This window comes from Neomonachus schauinslandi, chromosome 9 (genome assembly GCF_002201575.2).
Source record: "Neomonachus schauinslandi chromosome 9, ASM220157v2, whole genome shotgun sequence".
Lineage (NCBI taxonomy): Eukaryota > Metazoa > Chordata > Mammalia > Carnivora > Phocidae > Neomonachus > Neomonachus schauinslandi.
This window is the reverse complement of record NC_058411.1, coordinates 9,685,940-9,708,113: the sequence shown is the minus strand read 5'-3', so window position 1 is coordinate 9,708,113 and position 22,174 is coordinate 9,685,940. Positions and strand designations below refer to the sequence as shown.

At 49.0% G+C, this 22,174-nt stretch overlaps 1 protein-coding gene across 3 annotated transcripts; it reads right to left on the bottom strand.

Annotated features, from left to right (window-relative positions):
* Positions 1-298: 298 nt before the first annotated feature.
* On the bottom strand, positions 299-17,134 carry SERPINA9 (serpin family A member 9). Of its 3 annotated transcripts, none has more exons than XM_021679667.1 (5): positions 17,061-17,134; positions 10,155-10,802; positions 4,369-4,642; positions 1,947-2,094; positions 299-577 (listed from the first exon to the last, which is right to left on the bottom strand). In XM_021679667.1, exons 2-5 carry the CDS (start codon positions 10,783-10,785, stop codon positions 374-376), a joined length of 1,257 nt encoding a protein of 418 aa, XP_021535342.1. In that variant the 5' UTR covers positions 10,786-10,802; positions 17,061-17,134; the 3' UTR covers positions 299-373. The 3 variants fall into 3 exon arrangements, with proteins under 3 accessions (XP_021535342.1, XP_021535343.1, XP_021535341.1); XM_021679668.1 differs by lacking the exon at positions 17,061-17,134 and having other exon boundaries at positions 4,369-4,442; positions 4,545-4,642; positions 10,155-10,885; XM_021679666.1 differs by lacking the exon at positions 17,061-17,134 and having other exon boundaries at positions 10,155-10,885.
* Between the last annotated feature and the right edge of the window lie 5,040 nt (positions 17,135-22,174).

The following is a 22,174-nucleotide window of genomic DNA, read 5'->3' as shown; positions in this document are numbered from 1 at the left end:
TTTTCCTATAACTCTGCAATACAGGTGACTGCCCTGCAGGTTACCGTCCCCCGGGGCTTCGAGGAATGGGAATATGCCCACCAGAAACGTCCATGAAGCTAGTTACCGGGGAGGATTTGTAGAAGAGAGCAGCGCCTGGGGTGGGGGTGGGGGGAGCGAACAGGCTTTGTGACCGGGGGTTTGTGACCGGATCTCTACTGACTTTTGCTGACTGAGCCCCCACAAGGACATCCCAGCAGCAAATGCAGCTCTGCTGGGGTCAGGCGGACCCTCAGAGCCGGGGAGACACGTCCTCAAGTCACACCGGGATCATCACAACATGGTTTATTTCCTGAGTGTTTTCAACGTGGTCTCCGTCGCAGGAGGTTTCCGCCTAGAATTTCGTGGGATTTTCAACCTTCCCGAGGAAGAGGACAGCCTCTGTGGCTCTCCTGACCAGCAGCAGCAGGAAGGACCGATTGAAGCGCACGACGGTGTGAGAGGGGCCGTCCTTGGAGCGGACTGTGAGCTTGGTGGCCGTGGCCGCTGCGGCTTCGGTGCCCTCCTCACTGACGTCCAGCACAGCTTTGTGGGCGGCCTGCCAAGGGAAAAACGGACGTCAGTGGTCCCCATGGAGGCACCTCTACTTCACTGAGCTTTGGGGTTCTGCCTGGGGACGGTGATGCGCCCCTCCAGGGGCCTCCAGCTCACTGCTCCCAGTGCCAGGCACGGGGTGGGCAACTGCCACTGATACTGGTTAACTGGGCCCCTACACGTGGAGTCGGGTGGTTACAAATGCGCACCGGGAAGCCTAGGGTCGAGTCCCAGTTCTGCCATTTTATTGTCGCGAACGTTACTTAGGGGCTCCTGCCTTCACTTTCCAAATCTCTGAAAGGGTCATTGTCATGGCGTATTTCCCACAAGGTCATGGGGTGAATTAAAGGAGATGCAAAGTACGGGAACCATAGTATGACCGCACCGTAGCCCTGGAGACGCAGGGCAGTGTTATTATATACTGGATCCCCTCTGGGTCTTCTAGCAAAGAGACTTCACCAGGGGCTCCTGTCCTCCCAAGCTTCAGGGGACCTGAGAACTCCAGACGATTACAGTCATTATTGTTCATATGTGCACATAAACACATACTGGGAAAAGGACCATTACGCTCAGCAGATTTCACTGTGACCTCTGTATTCTTTCCCCCAACACATGACAAAGGCCCCCTTCAGTGACCCAGGACCACTTCTGACCATTCTGATCTATTACCAAGATACATTTTTCCGTCAGGGATCAGAAACCGCCATGCAGACAAGGACCAGACCTCTCGTAAGAGCAGGGGGCACACAGGGTACCTGGAAGGTTCCCTCTCACTAAAAGGGGTGCTCACGGCTCAGCTCCAGCTGATGGATTCTATGTAGGGGTTTGGGCTCATGGTTGCCATGTGGGAACTGGACTCAGTGATTTCTTTCAAGACAGTCAGAAATCTATACTTTGAGGTACAATATCTTACATATTAGAAATTGGCTCTCTCTTTTTCTTTTTAACACTGCAGGCCAAACACAGCACATCTATAGGATACGAATGGCCCATGGGCAGCCAATTAGGCCTCAGTGTGAGGCCCTAGGCTTCAGGGAGGTGAGGTCGAATGGCAGGTTGGACACCTGCTCATCTGTAATAGGCCTCGAGGTAAAAGTGTTGCCCTCCCAGGAGAAGTCTGATTTTCAAGGAACGGTAGTTGGATCTTAGGAACATTTGTTGGAAGAGGGATAAAAGTTGCCTGTGTATCAGAGTGATGATGGCCATAAAGCCACAGGCCTGGCAGCCTTGAAATTCAGCCCTACTTCTGCCATAGAGAGGTCACTTTCCCTCTTGGGGGTCTATGTTTCCGTATCAGTGAGATGTGAGGGCTCGATTAGCCAGTCGCTATAGGCCCTTCCAGCTCGAGCAAATGTTCTCATGGACCAGCTCACTTTGGAAAGCTGCAGGAAGTCTCTCCTTGTGATTCCAGAAAAATCAGCATTTTTATCAAAGGCATCCTGGATGCCCATCTTCGGGAGGATGGTTTCCAGGTCATAGGAGGCAGAAATGGAGAATTTTGGAATGAACACCTCTATCCACCTGTGGAGATGGGGAAAAGAAAAAGGTGAGGTCACAAGCCCCTTGGTCTCTATCTCTGCTTCTGGGTGGCATTTTGGGAGACTCTGTTCTTCTAGCTATTCCTGGTTGCTGCTAAAGTAGTCAACACATCCCAGACAACCAACCCAGCTTGCTCTGGAGGTAAGCCCCCTGGATGAGCAGCTCTAGCCCCATAGATGAATAAGAAGGAACGGGGCCCTGTAGTAAAGTAGGGACAGAGCATAGACGGGGGCCCAGCAAGGGAGCCCATGCCCGTGACCCATGGGGGACACCAGGCAGTGATGGAAGCGTGTCTGCCATCTCCCCCAGCCCTTCCTGAGACAAACCCTGCTAAGTGCTGAGAGCAGCAGAGTCCAGTAGAACTTTCTCCAAGGTTGGAAATATTCTGTTTGTGCTGACCAGTAGGTTAGCCACGAGGAGCTCGTGGTTATCGAGCACTTTGAACGTGACTCGTGCCAATGAGGGAAAAAAATGTAGTTTCTGGGCGCCTGGGTGGCTCAGTTGGTTAAGCGACTGCCTTCGGCTCAGGTCATGATCCTGGAGTCCCGGGATCAAGTCCCACATCGGGCTCCCTGCTCGGCAGGGAGTCTGCTTCTCCCTCTGACCCTCTTACCTCTTGTGCTATCTCTCATTCTCTCTCACTCAAATAAATTTAAAAAAAAATGTAGTTTCACTAATTTTAATTCATTTAAATTTTTTTTTAAAGATTTTATTTATTTATTTGAGAGACAGAGAATGAGAGACAGAGAGCATGAGAGGGAGGAGGGTCAGAGGGAGAAGCAGACTCCCTGCCGAGCAGGGAGCCTGATGCGGGACTTGATCCCGGGACTCCAGGATCATGACCTGAGCCGAAGGCAGTCGCTTAACCAACTGAGCCACCCAGGCGCCCTAATTCATTTAAATTTAAATAACTACATGGGGCTAGTAGATGGACAGCACAACCCTGGAGTTCAGCATAACTTTTTTTCTTCCTCTGCAATGGTTTCCCTGAACCAAGAATGAATAGCCCGCATTTACTGAGCATTTACTATGTGTCAGGCACGTCCCAGGCACATTCATGAGCTTCATTTCCATTTTAAAGATGTTAAGAGTTAGTTTTAGTACTTTACCCGAGGTCATGTACTTGGTAAGTCACAGAAATGAAAGCACAGAAGTGCTGGATGGACCCTGACGTCCTCATCAATGAGCATCTAGCACAATGGACAGCTCTCTCTTCCCTGTTACGGTGCCCTGCGCTGGCCTGGCCATCTCCTCCCTGCTCTGTCTGCAGCTCTTCACACACTGCCCCCTGCCCCAGCCTCTGTGTTGCCTCTTCTGTCCAACCATGGCTGCAGTCAGAGAGGAAACCTATGAAGCATCCTGCAGTGTTCCTTGATTCCCAGCTACGCCTCTTTGCCAGTGCTGCTTCCTTTCCAAGCCTATATGTCCTAGCTGTAGCCTCACGTCCTACCTATGCTCCTGACTCAAATGCACTACCTCCGTGAAGCCTTCCATGGATCCCAGCTGAAAGCGAACTCTCTTTGCTCAGAAGCTCCTCAGCACACTGCCTGCCTTCTGCTGAGGCACTGATCTTTGTCTTCTTGAATTACAGTTATCCCTGATCCTGTCTTTTGTCTCCTCCTGGCTGTGGGCACCTTGGAATGGTGCCGACAAGGCCAAGAAAATATTGCTAAGAGATTATACATAAGACTTTGACATTCTTTTTAATCTTATGGTTAATATCCTTTTGATAGTCTCCATAATCGTTACAGAACGAATAATAATCTTACCTATTAGCTAACATTATCGAATGCATATGCTCTTCCTGGCACTGTTCTAAGCACTTTATAAATAGTAACTTGTTTTATCTTTTCAACAACTTCTGGGTTGAGTAATAGTGTTATCCTCACTTTCTAGGTGAGCATTAGTGCTTTTTTTGCTTGTTTATTTTTATGGAATCATTCCATGGAATTTAATATCCGATCGGCTGCTTGAGTGAGTTCTGCTAGCAGGGAATCGCTACAATGACATAATAGTGTTGCAGGAACATATTAGCTACATATTAGCCTTGGACAACTCACCTCCCGTTTTAGAGCCTCTACTTCCTTACCTGTGGATGGGGGTGATAGCACTCTTCACCTGTCAGGTGATTGTGAAGTTCCCTATCCAGCAGGTGCTCAGTTGGCATTCAACAACTGCTATCATGGTCTTTCCCCCCATCCTTGGAGGTATCCCATCACCCGCCTCAGACCCCAGGAGACTGACACAGATTCCCACCTCTTCTGGAGTACGTGGCTCCATTTCCTCAGCATCCTGGCTGACAAGGCCTGTTCCAGCTGCCTCATCTTGCCCTGGCCAGGGAGAACAAAGAAGGCCACAATGTCTCCACCGTAGTCCATCTGCAGCACAGAGCAGTTCAGCTCTGAATCCACTCCAAAAGCAAACTGTTCTACCTGATGCATCATTGGGACCTTCACAGTGGTCCTCTTGCCCACCAGGAATGGGGAGCTCTTCCTCGTATATCCAGGGTTAAAGGGCTTCTCCCACTTGGCTAGCACAAAGAGAAAAGAGAGGTCTTTAGGTCTAAGTATAGTCAGTGAGGTGAAGACAGCAAAAATGATGAAGTAAGGATCTCTGAAAACTCGCTCCTCCATAAAAACAATGAGACAAAACCACCCACAATGGTCTGAATTAACTTCCTTAGAACTCTAGAAATTAACCAAACTCAGCAAATTAGGGAATAGTTTAATAAAGGGAAGCAGCTAAATCTTGGTAAGAAAGTGAGCTTTGTGGTATTTTAACTTGCCCTAGTTCCATTTTTCTTGGCCTGGCTCTTCAATAATAGCCTTGAAAAATAAGAGCCTGCATTTGCAGTGAAAGCCAGCAGGCTGGCAGCCACTGAAGGGGAAAAAATAGGGCTGGAATACTTTCAAAGACTCATTCCCAAAGAACTGTTATTTGACCCGTCCTGTGCTTCCCTGGAAGGCATCCCTCGAAAAATTGTCTGTATTTGATCTGATTTGGAGTTTCAACCAATGCAAAAAGCCCATTCCTCAGAGGAAATTAGTAAAAACAGTCACAGGTGGTGATAAATTTTGCAGCTGCTGGAGGCTGTAGATAACAGTTGAGGCAAACAACAGATTAATCAAAAAGGTTAACAGGAGAGGCTGGGGGCAAATAACAGTTGGGGCAAACAACAGATTAATCAAAAAGTTAACAAGACAGGCTGGGGGCAGGGGTGGCATCTGACAGAGTAAGGACCTCTGAATATTTCCCCTTCCATTAGGACAATGAGAAAAACTGGCAAAAATATTCAGAATCAACTTTTTTTGGAACTTTGGAAATTAACCAAAGGCTTGCAGCAACCGGGGAGTTAATTCAAGAAAAATGGCTGAATCTCAGTAAGAACAGTCAACTTCATGGTTATTTTAACATGTGAGAGTCCCACCCTCTACTCTCCAGCTCTTCAAGGCAGTAGCCTTGAAAAATAGCAGCCTGTATTCCCAATATCATCAGGAGAAGAATTTTCAAAGACTTATTTTCAAACAATTACTATTACTTGACCTCTCTGGTAGTTATCTGGAAGACCCCACTTACAAGGTTGATTGGTGCTCACTCAGTGCTTAAAGCCTTCTTCCCAAGGGGTTGGAAGTTTCTGTTAGAAACAGTTATAGGCAAGTGTTTTGTTTCATGGTTGTCTGGATGAGGATAATAGATGGGACAAACCACAGAGTGATCAAAAATTCTGAAAGGAAAAGCTGAGGAATAAGATGTCCATAGGAGCTTTGGAAAGTGCCACTATATCTTGGGCATTTAGAGGCTGTGTGCATGTATATAGCTGTATGCATATTTGAGAAAAAATATGAGAAGGCTGTAAGTTCCTACTTATGGCTGACCTTGAGGGTCTGCATAGACAGAAAGTGAAGACTGAGTCAGAGTTATAAACTGCTTGGCTGAGTGTTGATGGCACATTCCACCATGCACACAAAAGCCCTCAGCAAAGACTAGGAGATTTATTTATTCTAGACACATACGAAATCTCTGCCCAATCATAGCTAAGCACTTAACTAACCAAGAAGACACTTCGGTGGCCACACATCACAAGTATAGACTTTATATTTTTCTAAGATTTTATTTATTTATTTGACAGAGAGATAGAGAGAGAGCACAGATAGGTAGAGTGGCAGGCAGAGGGAGAGGGAGAAGCAGGCTCTCCACTGAGAAGGGAGCCCAATGCGGGGCTCGATCCCAGGACCTTGGGATCATGACCTGAGCTGAGGGCAGATGCTTAACTGACTGAGGCACCCAGGTGCCCCAAAGCATAGACTTTAAATAATTAATTCAGAAAAATCACTAAACAACAACTATTGCAACAAGCAAAAACAATCAGTCCTTGGAAGGGGGAGAATCTGATTTTCAGAGTTGTCACATTACATAATCTTAAAAATCCAGCTTTTACAAAAGAAAAAAGTATGAGACATAAGAAGGAAGTATGGACCAAACAATCTACTAATATCAAAAATAAAAGAAGGAACAGTGCCATAGATCTTACGGACATTAAAAGGAAAATAAAGGAATACTATGAACAACACTATGCCCACAAATTTGATAACCTAGGTAAGATATTCCAATTTGCCAAAACTTATATAAGAAGAAATAGACAATATGAATAGGCCTATATCTATCAAAGAAATTGACAATAATTAATAACCTTCCAAAGCAGGAAACACCAGGTCCAGATGGATTCACTGGTGAATTCTACCAAACATTTAAGGAAGAAATTATACCAATTCTTTGCAATGCCTTTCAGAGGATAGAAGCAGAGAAAATACTTCCTAACTTGTTCTATGAAGCCAGCATTACTTTAATACCAAATCAGACAAAGGCATTGCAAGAAAGGAAAACTACAGACAAAGATCTGTCATGGACATAGATGCAAAAATGCTCCACAAAATATTAGCCATCAGATTTGATAATGTATAAAAATAATTATATACCACAACCAAATGGGGTTTATCCCAGGTTTGTAAGGCTGGTTCAACATTTGAAAATAAATTAATATAATCCATCATCAAGAAGCTAAGCAAGAAAAATTAATCATATCAATAGATGAAGCAAAAGCATTTGACAAAATCCAACACCCATTCATAATAAAAATTCTCAGTAAACTTGGAATAAAGGGGAACTTCTTTAATTTGATTAAAAATATCTAAGAAAAGCCTATAGCTAACATCATATTTAATGGTGAGAAACTCAAAGCTTTTCCACTAAAGTCAGGTATAATACAAGGATGCCCCCTAGAGCCACTCCATTTCAGTATTTTACTGGACGTTCTAGCTAATGCAATAAGACAAGAAAAAGAAATAAAAAGTATACAGATTGGAAAGGAAGAAATAAAACTGTCTTTGTTCACAGATGACATGATCATCTATGTAGAAATTCCAAGAGTCAACAAACAAAAGGACTCCTGGAACTAATAAGTGATTATAGCAAAGTTGCAGGATACAAGGTTAATATGCAAAAGTCAAATGCTTTTCCATATGCCACCAATGAACAAGTGGAATTTGAAATAAAAAACACAATACCATTTACATTTGCATCCAAAAAAATACCTAGGTATAACTCTAGCAAAATATGTATAAGATCAATATGAAGAAAATTATAAAAGTCTGATGAATGAAATCAAAGAACTAAATGAATGGAAAGATATTCCATGTTCATGAATAGAAAGACTCAATATTATTACGATGTCAGTTCTTCTCAACTTGATCTAAAGATTCAATGCAATCCAATCAATATCCTAACAAATTATATTATCAATATTAACAAACTAATACTAAGGTTTATATCAAAAAACAAAAGACCCAGAATAAGCAACGCAGTATTGAAGGAGAAGAACAAAGTTGGAGGACCGACAATAACCAACTTCAAGATTTACTATAAAGCTACAGTACTCAAGACAGTGTGGTATTGGTGAAGAATAGACAAACAGATCAATGGAACAAAGAGAAAGCTTACAAATGGACCCATGTAAATATAGTCAACTGATATTTGACAAAGGAGTAAAAGCACAAAGGAGTGGAACAAATATAATCTTTTCAACAAATGGTGTTGGGACAACTGGCATTCATATGCAAAGAAAAAAAGAATCTAGACACATACTTTACATCTTTCACTAAAATTAATTCAAAATGGATCACAGACCTAAAGGTAAAACACAAAACTATAAAACATCTAGAAGATAATAGAGGAGAAAAACTAGATGATCTTGGGCATGGCAATAATTTTTAGATGTAACACCAAAGGCATGATCCATGAAAGAAATCACCGATGAGCTGAACTTCATTAAAATTTAAAATTCTGCTCCGTGAAAGACAACGTCAAGAGAATGAAAAGCCAAGCGACCGACTAGGAGAAAATATGCATCTGATAAGACTGTTATCCAAAATATACAAAGAACTCTTAAAACTTAGATAAGAAAACAAATAACTTAATTTTAAAAAGTGGGCCAAAAACTTTGACAGATGCATCATGAAAGAGGATATGCAGATGGCAGATAAACATGAAAAGATGCTCCATATCATATGTCATCAGGGAAATGCAAATTAAAATAAGCACAACACACCCATTCAAACGGCCCGAATCTGGAACACTGACAATATCAAATGCTGCCGAGGACGTGAAGCAACAGGGACTCACACACTGCTGGTGGGAATGCAAAATAGTACAGCTACTTTGGAGGACAGTCTGGTGGTTTCTTTCCAAACCAAACACACTCTTGCCATACAATCCTGCACGCATGCTCCTTGGTATGAGGAATTGGAAACTATGTCCACACAAATCCTTGCATGTATTATATGATTCTATTTATAGAAAATGTCCAGAATGGGCAAATCTATAGAGACAGAAAGTAGATTAATTACTTATTTCTGGGGGAAGAGCAGAAATGAAGTGAGTGTTCGTGGATAGGGAGTCTCTTTCTGAGGTGATGAAAATGTTCTGGAATTACATAGTGGAGGTATTTGCACAACTTGTGGATGTACCAAAATCCAAACCCACTGAACTGTGCAATTTAACTTGGCGGATTTTGTGGTAGGTGAATTATATTTCAATAAAAAAATAAGATTAAATTAAATGGAACAATGCATATCGAGCTCAGGAGACTTGGAAGGGGCTCACAACGTATTAATTCTTTTCGCTTCCCCTCCCTCCTTGCAGAATGGATAGGTAAATGGGTGGGAAGGTGAACAGGCGGATAGAAGGAAAGATAAATGGGGGAGCGATGAATGGCAGGAGGGAGAAAGGAAGGGAAGGAGAGAGAGGGGAAGGATGGAGGGTTGATACAGTAGTGACGATTCTGCTGAAGTTGGCTCTATCATCATCCAGCCGGTTAGCACAGAGATTCACACACATTAGGCACTCAATACACGATGGATGTTTTAAAGCAGCATGCCCAGGATCATGGAACAAGTAAGGGGCAGAGGTAGAATTCAGACCCAGCGCTGTCTGACTTCAAAGCCCATGTCCATTCTGCTGCAGCACAGTGTTTTTGTAAACTGTAAAGCTCTAGACGGATGCCCGGGTGTTGTGAATGGCAGTCATCCTGGCCTGTCTGCACTTCTACACCTCTAAAAGTGCTCTGGCCTTCGGATTTGCTTCTGAAGCTGGGTTGTCAGAGAACTCTGTGTCCCTCCTCGAAACCTTCGGGAGGCAACCAGGGCAGCTGCTGGTAGCAAGAGATGAGGCCCTTACTCACAAGCTACTTTCCAGAAGATTTTCCCCATGGGCTGCCCACTGAGCCCAAAGTCAGTCCCTCAGGGCACATAACCAGGCTATCCAAAGTCAGAGCTGAACGAGCCTCCATCATAATCGATCGACTGAAGCTAAGAGAGGAAACAGGATGTAGCCACAGTCATGCAGCCAGCCAGTTAACACGCCTGGTCCAAATTCAGACTTCCCATTACCTGACTGTGCTGTCTAGGGTTTGTTTAGCTTGCTTATTCAACGGGGGGGGGGGGGGAAGAAACAACATTAAAGTCAAAATCAACCTCTCAGAGCCTTACCTTTAAAGAAAATGTGGTTCACCAGAACCATGACCGTCAAAGGTTCAAGGCCTTGGATTAAGTCTACAACCTTCCCTTCGGTCTCCTTCTCCACATAGCTGTTGATCTGCTCCCGGGCAGTGGAGGTGCTTGAGAAATCTGTAGAAAAGACTTTCGACTCATACAGCCTCTTGATGTTGTCCAAGAAATCTGTCTGCAGCCACAGCTCCTTTTTGATGAAGAGGACACTCCCCATCCTCAGGTCCAGGTCTTTGCTGGGGGCTCTGAGCGACTGGAGCAGGTGCTGGAAAGCCTGGTGGATGGCGGGCTCTGGCACGTGTGTGAGGTTGAACCCCAGGCTCTGGAGGATCTGGGTCTTGGTGGCTGAGCGGGCCCCGAGGGAGAGCATGGCCAGGGAAGTGGAGACACTCAGTGGGGAGAAGAAGACGTTCTGGTCCGGAGTCTTCAAAACCAGCCTCCGGTATAGGCGGAAGGCAAAGTTGGTGTTGCTGGAAGACAGCCCGGAGGCGGCGGTACTCCTTGGGGAGGACAGGCAGGAGAATCCTTTGCTGGGGTCCCTGGGTGGGGGCACACAGTGGATTGCAGCACAGATGCTGACAATGAGGAACACTCGATAAAAGGCAGATGCCATTTTGGAACGAAGTAAGTCTGCAAGAGAGGAAAGAACCATCAAGGGAGGGTGAGCCGAGCGTCTGGCCCCCGAATCGGAGATCTTGCAACACTCCACCCCATTTGAGATAGAATGGGGACATGAGGGATGGTTAACAGGGCAGTTCACTCAAGTAATCTCATTGGCTCTCCTGAAGGAGATGCAGATACTATTGTTGTCTTTAGCTTTCAAACAAGTAAACAGGCCTCAGAGACATTGTGTCATTGACCTCAGGCCACCCAGCTAGTTTGTGTTCCGTCTGGGATTCAAAGTCAGGTCTTAAATCCTGAATCTCAGCTCCCACGCTCTTTGCTGTTTCTGTTTCGTAGGCTTCTTATTCATAAAGGAAGACAGTGGAACCAGACTGCAAATTCCCAATCGTAGCAGCCACAGGTGTCCTCTTCCCCCTCAGAGATCCCTCCAGATATTCTTCGTCCCTTTTGTGTTGAACTGATCATTTCCTTGCCGTGGCTGCCCACCCCCAGCCACAGGCATTTGCTGGCAATGTCGATGTCCCTCAACAGGCTGTCCTGGGACCGCAGTCCTCAGGGGCCTTGAGCACAGGTGCCTAGTTGCTGGTGGGTTGCTGGCTCTAGCCTCCACCACCTGCCCCCTGCATGCCTCATCCGGCTAGATTGAAGCACCAGGAGCATTTTGGATTAAGTGAGCTGGTGGCAGGTGGAAATACCAGTCGTTTTAGAGCGGGACAGGGCTGGGCTTGCATCTGACTCTGATGCTCACGATGGGCAAGTTTTAGCTTCTCTGGACTTCGGTTTTCTTTTTCTGCTCTGGGAGGATGGTCTGTACCTTATCTAGTTATTCAGAGGATCAAGTGTGATGAGGCCACTGGTCTCCGTCAGGACAGTCCGAAGATCATAGCCACGCTCCCAACAACCTCTTGGTTGAAACTCAATTTATGTAAATTGAGTAATACTTGATCACACCAGATGTGATTAAAATCAGAAGGAACTATACAAAGAATCTTTTTGCCAAATGAGTAATTCTTTTGGGAAACTGCAAATCTGTCCCCTTTGCCATTTATCTAATTGGGTGATTTTTGTTTTGTAGGCAGGGGAGTGTGAGGCGGGCTGCAGAGACGGGGCCACCGGCAGGAGGTGCAGACTTGATTCTGCCCGTGGGATCCACGGAGGGGATGCAGAGGAGCACCTCCATTCCAAAGGAATTTCCAAGGACTGTTCTGGGAGCCACGCGTGTCCGTCACTGCTCCCCTCGCCCCGGGCACAGTGCCCTGGGTAGGAGCGGCAGGAGAAGCTTGGTGCACTGTCCTGAGCGGAAGGGCGTTTACACCAGTGTGGAAGGGACTCAAGGAGAGAGGCACTTGGGACAAAAAGCCCGAGTTTCTCCTATTTGATGAACCCCGTGACAGGCGGAGGGTGCTCAAAACGCCGTGCAAGAATGTGGGGTCTGTAAGGACAGCTCTGATGGGCGGAGGGGCCTGCTGGGTTAGCGTGGGGTCGTGTCAAAGCGGAAACCACGGGCCCAACATGCTCTCGCTTACACCGAGTTCCCAGCAGGGCTGAAAACCTCATCCAACTGCAGGTTCCGCCTCTACCCAGTCGGTCAGGAATCTCTCCATCAGGCCAGTGAGTCGGCCACGTGGGCCCTCCATCCCCCCCAAGGGAGATGAGGTCATCTGTGTGGGAAGACCCCTTGCCTTTCCCTCTAGGGCAAAATGCCTGGCCTGGAACAATCTCTTTCGTTTGCCAATAATGTCCTTGCCAAACCCCCTTTCTATGAAAACTTGCCATTTTGTACACCTCCTCGGAGCGCCCCTCCGTTTGCTGCCCGAGTCATGTGTCATTTAATAAAGCCAATCAGACCTTTAACTTTTCCTTGGTGGGCCTGTCATTCCCAGGAGCAGTGCTTGAGCTCGACAGTCAGCCAGGGGCCAGAGCCTCGGCAAGACCAGCACTCTCCTGCACGACCACGATCTGGGTAAAGAATGGCAGCCTTGCGCACCCACCTTTGCATCCTGTCCTCCCGGGCCTGGCTTCACCGGCCCCCGACTCCCGCCCCGTCTGTGAAAGGGGGTGGCCCCGAGGAAGAAGGAACACAGTCTGTGTACCACCCAGCATGGTGTCGGGCCCGCAGAGGGCCTGAGGTCAAAGCTGCTTCTCCCTCGTGGCTGTTTGTGCTTTGTGTCCCTCACTTGGAAGCAGGGTGAAGGGGCAGGCCTGCCCTTGGGTATTCCTGACCGTGGGAAGGGACGGGGCTGAGGGCAGAGAACGCCAGCCACGCCGGAGGGAGGCGCCGCAGGACATCGGGGGCCTGTATCCCTCTCGGGGTGGGTGGGGGTGGGAGTGGGGCTCCCGGGGCACCTGCTAATGCTGGCTGTACCTCCCAGAGGATCCACACCCCCACCAGCAGGCACGGCCTGGCCAGAGGGCGTCTGACTCCATGCCCCAAGTCCTGGGCTGAGCAGGGGAGACTGGCCTGGACCAGTAGCCCTTCAGGCAGTCCGCTAGTGAGTGTCCTGGCCCCTCGTGGCCCTGGCCTTCATGTGGCCTTAGGCGAGCCGCTGCTTCTCTCTAGGCCTCAGGGAGGTGGCCTCCAAGGGCTCTATGGCGATGGGCCTCAAGGGGCAGATCCTCACGCTCTTGAGGAAAAGCTCTGACGAAAGCTTACTCATTCAGCTCTTAAAATCCAACCTCCTTCTGCACTTGGCCTCTCCCCATGCCCAACTCCTATCCTCTCATGGCTGCCCCTTCTGTCTCCCACGGAGGCCCCCCACTGCCTCCCTGCTGTGACATGACTGTGGCTGGGAGCGGGGCGTGAGTCCTGCCATGGGCTCTGCCCGTCTCGAAGAGAAGGACACTGTCCCCCCTGCACCTGACCCTGCCTGGGCCCCTCTCGCCCGGGGGGCCACTGCCTTTATCCCACCTTTCATCCTCTCTCCCCTGCTCAATCCCCCACTTGGCTCCTGGCTGGGTCACTCATCCACACTGCAGACAGATGGAGCTTTCTAGATGCAAAGCTCATGTGTCACTCACCTACTCAGCTTCCTCAGTGGCTCCCCACTGACCTTGGGAGGAACGGCCACGCACCTGTCATTCAAGGTCCTTCTCTGCTGGGCTCTCACTTACCTCCCGAGCTTCATCCTCAAGCACACAGCTGTTCCACGTTGCTGGAAATGTTGTATGGCCCTCCGCCCACCCACCCTGCCCTGTCTTCATTTGCCTCCTTGTCTACTTGAAGTTCCAAAGGGCTTCATTCCATTCTAAAACCCCACACTCCTGGTGACACACTTCTGGCAAAGCCCCAAACCTGGAATAAGCCACCTGTCTGTTCCTTCTTTGCCAGCCTCTGGAGGGAAGTGGCTCACTGAGGCAGTCTGGTCCGCAGTGACTTCCCAATCACCGATCTTGATGTGCCTGACAACAGGCACCTCACTCTCCCATTGACTGCAGGGAATACCTCGGTCTTCCATTTCCTGAAGACGGACTCCTGAGCCTCCCGTGAGGGCATCTGTGCATGCACACACACACATGAGACCACCTTGGCCCCCACCTCCCATGAAAGACAGACCCTTGGAAAAGGAACATATCCCCCTCTGCCCAGCACTCCTTGCAGAACTTGGAGAGCATCCGTTATGTCCATCCCAGGACCCTCACACCTCTCTCTTCCATATTCCCAACTACATCCTTGCCGTTGGCTTTTAAACATGGTCAAGGCTTGCCCGCTAGGACAAACAAACCACTACCAACGGCACGATGAAAACCCCCCTTCGCTCCCTGTCTCCATCCTCCCCATCCCGACTCACATCCTCACGAGCTGTGTGTTCACTGTCCTCACGGTCTCACTTCCACTCACCCTTGGCCCACTCCAGTCTGGCTTCTGGGTCCACAGAGACGGGACCAGCCTGCGAACGTGGCCAGGTTCACCCTAGCTGCCTCCCCAGTAACAGCTGACACTGGAGACCACACTGTCTTCTCCAGTCCCTCCCTGAGGCTCTGTGACACCATCACCTCCTGCTTTTCTCCTCTCCCCCCATCTCCGTCCATTCCTCCTCCTTAGTCACCTCTGGGCCTCCCCTCCTGCGCCCCATCCTGGTGCGCCCCCCGAGCCTCGGTGCCCTCTCCTTGGTGCTCTCCTCTGCCTCCAGCTGATCTCATCACGCCCAGGGCTTCATTACCAAGATGCACATCACTTACTATTTTTAATCCCCGGGCCAGAACTTTCCTCGGAATTCCGTATTTCTAACCACCTCCTTGATATTTCCTCCTGATGTCACAAATGAACCTAAAGCTCAGTAAGACCCAGACTGAACTCAGACTCTTTCCCAAACGCCATCTTCCCATGGAAGTCACAGCTGAGACCTTTTTCAACATCTCCGTCCGCGGACAGCACTCACCTAGTTATTCGAGCCCAGGACTCACACTTGCATCTCCTTGTTCTTCATTCCCCACACCAACACATCGCTTACCTATTTTCAACTGTTCCAGTAGCCTCCCATTTCCCAGAGCGGGCACCAGCCTCTCATCCAACCTGCACTGGCTCGACTCTACCGGCCCCTCTAACTTCATTACAGACCTCAAAGCCCCTTGCTTGGGGCTGCTGTGTCCAGCCGTTTTGCCCATTTTTATGCTCCTCACAGGTGATCTTTGTTGTACCCCACTCCCCTCCCCCACCAGACTTTCCCCTTGAATTAATTCCTTTCCACTGCTTAGGTCCTCTGTCATGTGACACCCTTAAAGGAAGCTCTCTTTGAGCGCTCAGATCAGGAAAATTCCCCCCTTTAAATGTCTTTATAGCACCATTAACCTCTTAGTGAAATACTTATCATGGTCATAATTTCACATTTATTTGCCTGACGGAAAATGAAACGAATCAGGGCACTTGCCTCTCTGTTCTCCCCCTACACCCCTGTTTGGCCAGTACAAAGGGCTCCCCTTAAGTGTTTGATGAAGGAGTGAATTGAAATAAATTAAATGGACGATTTACCTCGGTCGCGTGATACTGACGGGAAATGAGCAAGAAAGACCTTTCAGGTCTTCCTTCAGGTGCTAGTTAGACAGGCTATGCATACATAACACTTGAGTTGACTCAGCGTTTGGCCATTGTGGCCAAAGCACCTGCCATTGGACTTACGAACAGTAGTAAACAGAAAACTGGACAAAATACATGAAACAATTGAGACACTGAGAAAAATATGTGAAATAATGCAGGCCTTGGACCACAGGCAGAGAAGGCAGACAAATTAGGGGAGCCCTGTGATTGCCCTGCTTTTCTGTCCAAAGACACTTTCTGGCTCCAGGGAGGGAAACCCAAGCAGAAGTGGCAGGCTGGCTGAGCGCAGGGGACGGGGACCAGAGTTTGGGAAGGCGCAAGCAGCAAAAGCGTGCGTTAGCTTCAGTGCAAAGTGAAGTGTTCGGCTCTGCACGCGTAAAGTGACATTCCACAAAGACGGACCCGGTGCAGAAGCAAAACGCCCAAACTGCTGTGATGTAAGCAGAAGTCCCAGAGTTCACGTAGCTGGGGAGGGAGGGAGACCCTGACCAGGCCGAGTTAGGGGACCTCCAGGAACATCTAAGGCATTCAGGAGAGACCCTACAAGCGGCACATCTTGACGTTAGGGCTACGCTAACTCTAGCCTGAAGCTGCCCTAGACACCTTAGCAACATTGTATCTGAAATAGGACATTCATTTTATCAGGAAAAGGTGATAAAAATCCTTGACAGGATAAGAAAAAAGTTCTGCAAATACTTTCAGTGGCTTTTAAAACCAGTGTCACCACAGTAAGGGAGGACAATAAAATCCAGGCCAGAACTATTGTAAGAGAAAATCTAAATGGTAGAAGCTAGATCAGGAAGCTTGAAAACACAGCAGTAGGAACTGCCCAAACTTAAGAGAACAGACAGGGGAGAAAAAACAGCCCCAGTGATCTGCGAATGGAAAGCACGTGGTCTCACAGACGGGCAGCTGGAGTCCTAGGCACAGAGTGGGTGGGAGAGACCAAGTCTGGAAGAAATCATAGCCAGAAATATTTGCGTAACTCACTCTATGTGAACTACAAGACAATAAAATGAATTCAGCCCTGCCATTTCTTCCCCCAAGCTACACCCTGAGCCCTTGATTCTCGGTCTGTCTAGACGGCTCTCCCCTCCCTCCCCTCTTGACCAACTGCTTTCCATCCTCCAGCTCCAGCTCCAGACCTCCCATGCCATGGAGTCTTCCAGATCCCACAGAAAGTCGGGCCCTCCCTTCGCAAACACCTGGAGCAAACCACAGCAATCTACCTCCTCATGTGTCCGTCTCCCCGAATGCACAGCCTGCACCTTGTGTGGTTTCCTCCGGGACAGGGACTATCCCCAGTGAGTGATGGGGACAGAGGGAGAACAATAAAGGGAAGATGAAGGTGGGGGAGGGGGTGGGAGGGCAGTGGGAGGCAGGTCAGGAACCCCAAGGGCCAGGCTCTGCTCACTGGCCCACACCCAGGGACTTTTGTAAAAAGGCCTCCAGTTCGTGAAACAGGTTGGCCTACCGAAGTGTGGAGTTTCCCAAGCGTGGTTAATTGTCAGGAGAACCTGTGTTCTCATTAAAATGCACATTCCCAGGCCCCACCTAGAGCCACTGAGTCAGACTTCCCAGGGAAAGATGAGCCATCTAAGGAGTGAGGGGAGCTGGCTGCTTCCTCCTTGCACAGCTTCTGCCCAGCAATCCGAGATGATCCCCAGCTCTGAGCGCCTCAGGGCGTGGGGAAAGCAAAGCCCTGTTTCTCCCCAGATTCCTAAGACCAATCCTGCCGCCGCAGCGACAGATCAGGAGCAGATCCCACGGGTCCATCCAAGGTCCCATCAAGATGGAGCCTTATCCCAAGTCCATCCTCCTCCACGGAGCTTCTCTTGCCATGGCTGGGCTGCTCTAGACCCTTCTCTTCCTGGCTAGAAGTTCTCCTGCCTACCTCACACATCTTTATGCTTCTGCCCCATTTCTGGTTTATACAGATCTTCACATCACTCTTTAAATCTGGCTACATCCTTATACTTTTCTCTTTATGTTTATATATATATATATATATATATATATATGTTTTTCAATTTCACCTATTCTTGCTCTACCTGCAGAGGACGCTGGATGCCTCATGGTTGGATTTTTCCACGTCATCTTAGCCAGAAGCCCCCCAAGAGGGACCCAACAATACCCAGTGTGGACGTGAGCACCTGTCTCATGGGGGAGTGCTCCCCAGGGCTCCCTGCACTGTTTGGCTGCAACATTGCTCATTCCTGAGCCCGCTCACAGGGGCCACGTGACTTTCAGGATCTGAGCCAAGCTGAGGGTGGAGGTGGGGAAGGGCGTAGATCCAGACAGACCCTCCGGCCCTGAGGTGTTTTGTCTAGTCGTTCCTTTGTTTTCTGTGGTTTTGGCAAAGAGGTCACTATTTCAACATTACGGGACACGTGGGCTTACTGCTCCAGAATGGATCTTCACCTGGAGGGACTCTTTCCCAGCCCAGTCTTGGAATCTGAGATTCCTTCGTTCACGTCACACCAAGAGAAACAACAGACAAAAGGCTGCCTGTGCCAGGAGGACACGCAGTCTTCAGATAAGCCCCCTCAGGTGCCTTCCTCCCCACTCTGGATGCCTTTACACCAGGCATCACTGATGTGGATGGGTGCCTAGCAGGTGCAAAGTAGGTTCACACGCATCACGTCGTGTAATCCCCCTGAGTAGCCGATGAGATGAACAGAATGGTCCCCACTTCACAGAGAGGAAAAACTCAGGATTGGGCACAACGAAGTGCCTTGCCTCATGTCACAACCAAACACATGGCAGAGCTCAGATTTGAACTTCAGCCTGTCGGGACTCCAGGGCCTCCTGCCAGCCTCCCAACACTTGAGGCTCCCGACCAAGTCCCTGAAATGAAAGACCACCACACCAGACAACATGGCGTCCTGAGTTTGAGCCTTGAGCTCAAGCAGATGAGTGTCTTGGTGGCCGCTGTCTTGTCTGTTTTCTTTCTTTTTTTTTTTTTTTAATTTATTTATCTGAGAGAGAGAATGGGAGACAGAGAGCATGAGAGGGGGGAGGGTCAGAGGGAGAAGCAGGCTCCCCGTCGAGCAGGGAGCCCGATGCGGGACTCGATCCCGGGACTCCAGGATCATGACCTGAGCCGAAGGCAGTCGCTTAACCGACTGAGCCACCCAGGCGCCCCTGTTTTCTTTCCTCTTTAACCAAACGGAACAGGCTTTGGGCTCAGGTCTGGGTGGAGTTGAATTGCCAAGTTGTTTGTGTTGTATGTATTTTTAGTTATTTTCTACCTGTGGCCTGTTTTCTGGTTTTCTATAGATGGCTGTGATGTTAATTTTTCTGTTTGAACAAATTTCTTTTTTTTTTTTTAAACATAGATTCATTTAAAGATCCCTCTTGAGTGCGTAAGAGCACAAAAGAGTTGGGGATTCAGCCACAATATCAACAGTGTTTTGGGAATGAAAGAAATTGGGGGAATTGAGTGGAAATAGAGAGCATGTGTCCCAACGAGAAGGGGGCCCCGGCCTCATACTCCCACTGTCATGACTATGCACGGCCCTGACCCACCTGGGCCTGAACGGGAGGAAGCCGGCCATGGGTCTCTAAGCTCTCACCTGGCTTCTCCACACCTGGCACCCTCCCGGGCACACAGGAGATCCTTAATAAGGATCTGTTGGCCAAATGAATGCATGGAAAAAGAATAGGTAGATGAAATTTGGAGCAGACTCTATCATTTCCAAGACGAATGTCAAAGTGTTGTCCGAGATTGAAGTGCTTTTGGAGATCACCCAGGGCAATCCCTTCACTGCGCAGGTGAGAAACAAAGGCCCTGGAAGGAGAAGGTATTTGCCCAAGTCACAGAGTCAGCGTCTGGGCAAAGCAGGGCCGGGAACTAGGGCTTCCTGCCTGTCATTATCCTCTTCAGTGCACCAGCTTGTCACCTCTGGTGTGTGCCCACATGAATGACCTCAGCCTGGGCAGACAGGAAACCAGCCTCCCGACATCCCACATGCATTTGGAAAGCCACCTGCTCGGAAGCCACACAAAGGCTTTCTGCATTATGTGGAAGGTCAAGCTGGATCACATCAAAGGGGTTCTGCAGTGGGGTTCTGACGCTGGACACTTCCCTTCTTGGCCGGAGCTAATCCTTCTCGTATCATCAAGTATGCTCCTGGTGGGCATCTCTGCGGCTCCAGAAGTCTCCAGAAGCTGATCGTGCAACAGAAGCCATGGAGAGCAGAATCGCCAAATCTCCTATCTCAGCAGTGAGTGTCACCTTCGCAGTGAGGCCGATCTGACCACCGCCAGCACACCAGCACCTCCAACCACCGTTCCCTGCTTTACGTAATGTTCTTACGCATTTGTTAACCCTATGGTGTATTGCATGCCTCCATCTACTAGCTGGGAACCTCCGCAAGGGCAAGGAGCTTTGTATGTTTTGTTCACCGATGTGTTTCAACCCCACAGTGGCACAGAGTGGATACTCTGCAAATATTTGCTAGATGGGTGGATGGACAAATGAAAACTGAAATACTCAGAGGACTTGCATTTAGTCTCATATCTGTGGCTCTCCAGCCCTGGGAACGTGGGCAAGTTATGTGGCCTCTCCTGAGCCTCGGTTTTCTCATCAGTAGAGTGAAATGGTCCCACCAGCTTGAAGGGTTGGTGGGTCGGTGGGTCGGCGGGCAGTGGAAAAGCCTACACAGCGCCAGTCCCATGGGAAGCAGGTAGGAAGGGTTGCTTACTTCAAAGGCAAACTCCATGTACTCATTTATTCATTCGTGAGGTCGGTCAGTCCACAACAGGTGGCCCGTGAGGGCTTCTTAGAAGAGGTAGGAGTCAGTCTTTTCTGGAAGCAAGAGTACCACTCTGAAAGGAGCTGGCGAGCATGGCAGAGAATGGGGAACAAGGAGAGCGCCGGGCAGGGCAGGCTGGAGCCGCGTGAGCCAGTCAGTGCGGGGAGGGGCAGGGAGGCGCAGGGAGGCGCAGGGAGGCGCAGGGAGGTGGTGAGGCAGAGCGCATGCTCGGGAGGGCGCTGGCCATGTCTGGAGCAAGGGTGACAGCAAGGGTAGTCTGTCTTCTCAGCAAACACACACTGAGTGTGTTCTCTGTGGCCTGGCCTGGGAACTGGGGCCGGGGGATGCCCAGTCTGCAGCCAGAGGGACACTTACAACACCCGAGTGTGCCTGAGTCATCCTCCAGTGAAACACCAGTGACAGCTCACCATAGTTCTTCGGTTAAAGCCCAGCATTCCCCCTGGGGCCCCCGACGCCCCAGCCTACATCTCCAGCCTCACCGCGCACCTCCTCCTGATTTATTTTGTTGTGCTGGCCACATTAATCTCATTTCAGTTTCTCGGCCCTGCCAACTTCCCACCCCAGGGCCTTTGTACATGTTGCTCCCCCCGTGCTTGGTAGTCTTCCTCTGCTACCACTCCAAGTTCCTCCCCTCTTCTTTTTCTCCCCCATGATAGAGTTTATTTCTGTAGTGCACAATGAATATATGGCTGTGAAGGTAGGAAATCATATAAAAAATATTTAAGATGTGCAGTGGTCGTTCTTAGAACAAAGTCGGTTAAAGGGAAGATCAGTCAAGCACTAGAGCTTATGGAAGACCAGCCAGCATTTTCTAGATTGTGAACTACACCGGGACAAACATACCTGTATGTGGGCTTAATTAATAGTGGCAGTTCAAGAACAGATAAGCTCCCAGGATTCGGAGCTCTCTCAGCCTTGTTGGAGCCCCCAGCCTGGGTCAGACCCCTGTTCCATACCCTTGAAGGCCCTCATGGCTTTCTCTCATCATGCTCACTGGAGCTCGTGATCAGAAACGCACAGGGGTGCTGATGCGACTTGCAACTATTTCTCCCACTGGATATTAATGACATGAAGGCAGGAACCAGGTCTGTTTGGATCAGTAGCTAGTGCACGGATTGCCACCCCATAAATCATTGTTTAATGTGGGATTGATTGCAGCCCACATCGGGGTGGAGGGGAAATTCAGACCCAGGAGCCATGGAGGTGAGTGCTTTATTGAAGGGCTGCTTGGAAGTTGCCAGAAAGGTAGAGAAGATCTCATAACGATGTCCTAATGGACTGGGCGTTAAAGGATGAGCAGGAGCTCGTCAGGCAGGATGAGAGCATTCCCAGTAGAGGGGACAGCACAGGCAAGTGCCTGGAGCACCGTTTTTTAGAAAAGAGCTGGTCACCTCCGGGACATGAGTGAGGGCAGCAGAAGACCGTAGCTCTGGCTCTCTGCCGAACACCTGCTACGTGCCAGGCTCGACGTCTACGCAGTGCCGTGTAACCCTCAGAGCTCCTCACCGCCCTGGGGTAGGTATTATTACCCCCTTTTAATAAATGGGGCTCCGAGGAGTTAAGTG

Bases quoted from the DNA above. Each gene is read 5' to 3' on its own strand.
- SERPINA9 (XM_021679666.1), bottom strand. From the start codon at position 10,824: ATGGTTCTTTCCTCTCTTGCAGACTTACTTCGTTCCAAAATGGCATCT. The intron at 4,643-10,154 runs GTAAGGCTCTGA...TCTTTGTGCTAG, and splicing joins GAACCACATTTTCTTTAAAG to CCAAGTGGGAGAAGCCCTTT. The intron at 578-1,946 runs GTGAGCTGGTCC...TTCCCTTGGCAG, and splicing joins ACTTCCTGCAGCTTTCCAAA to GCCGCCCACAAAGCTGTGCT.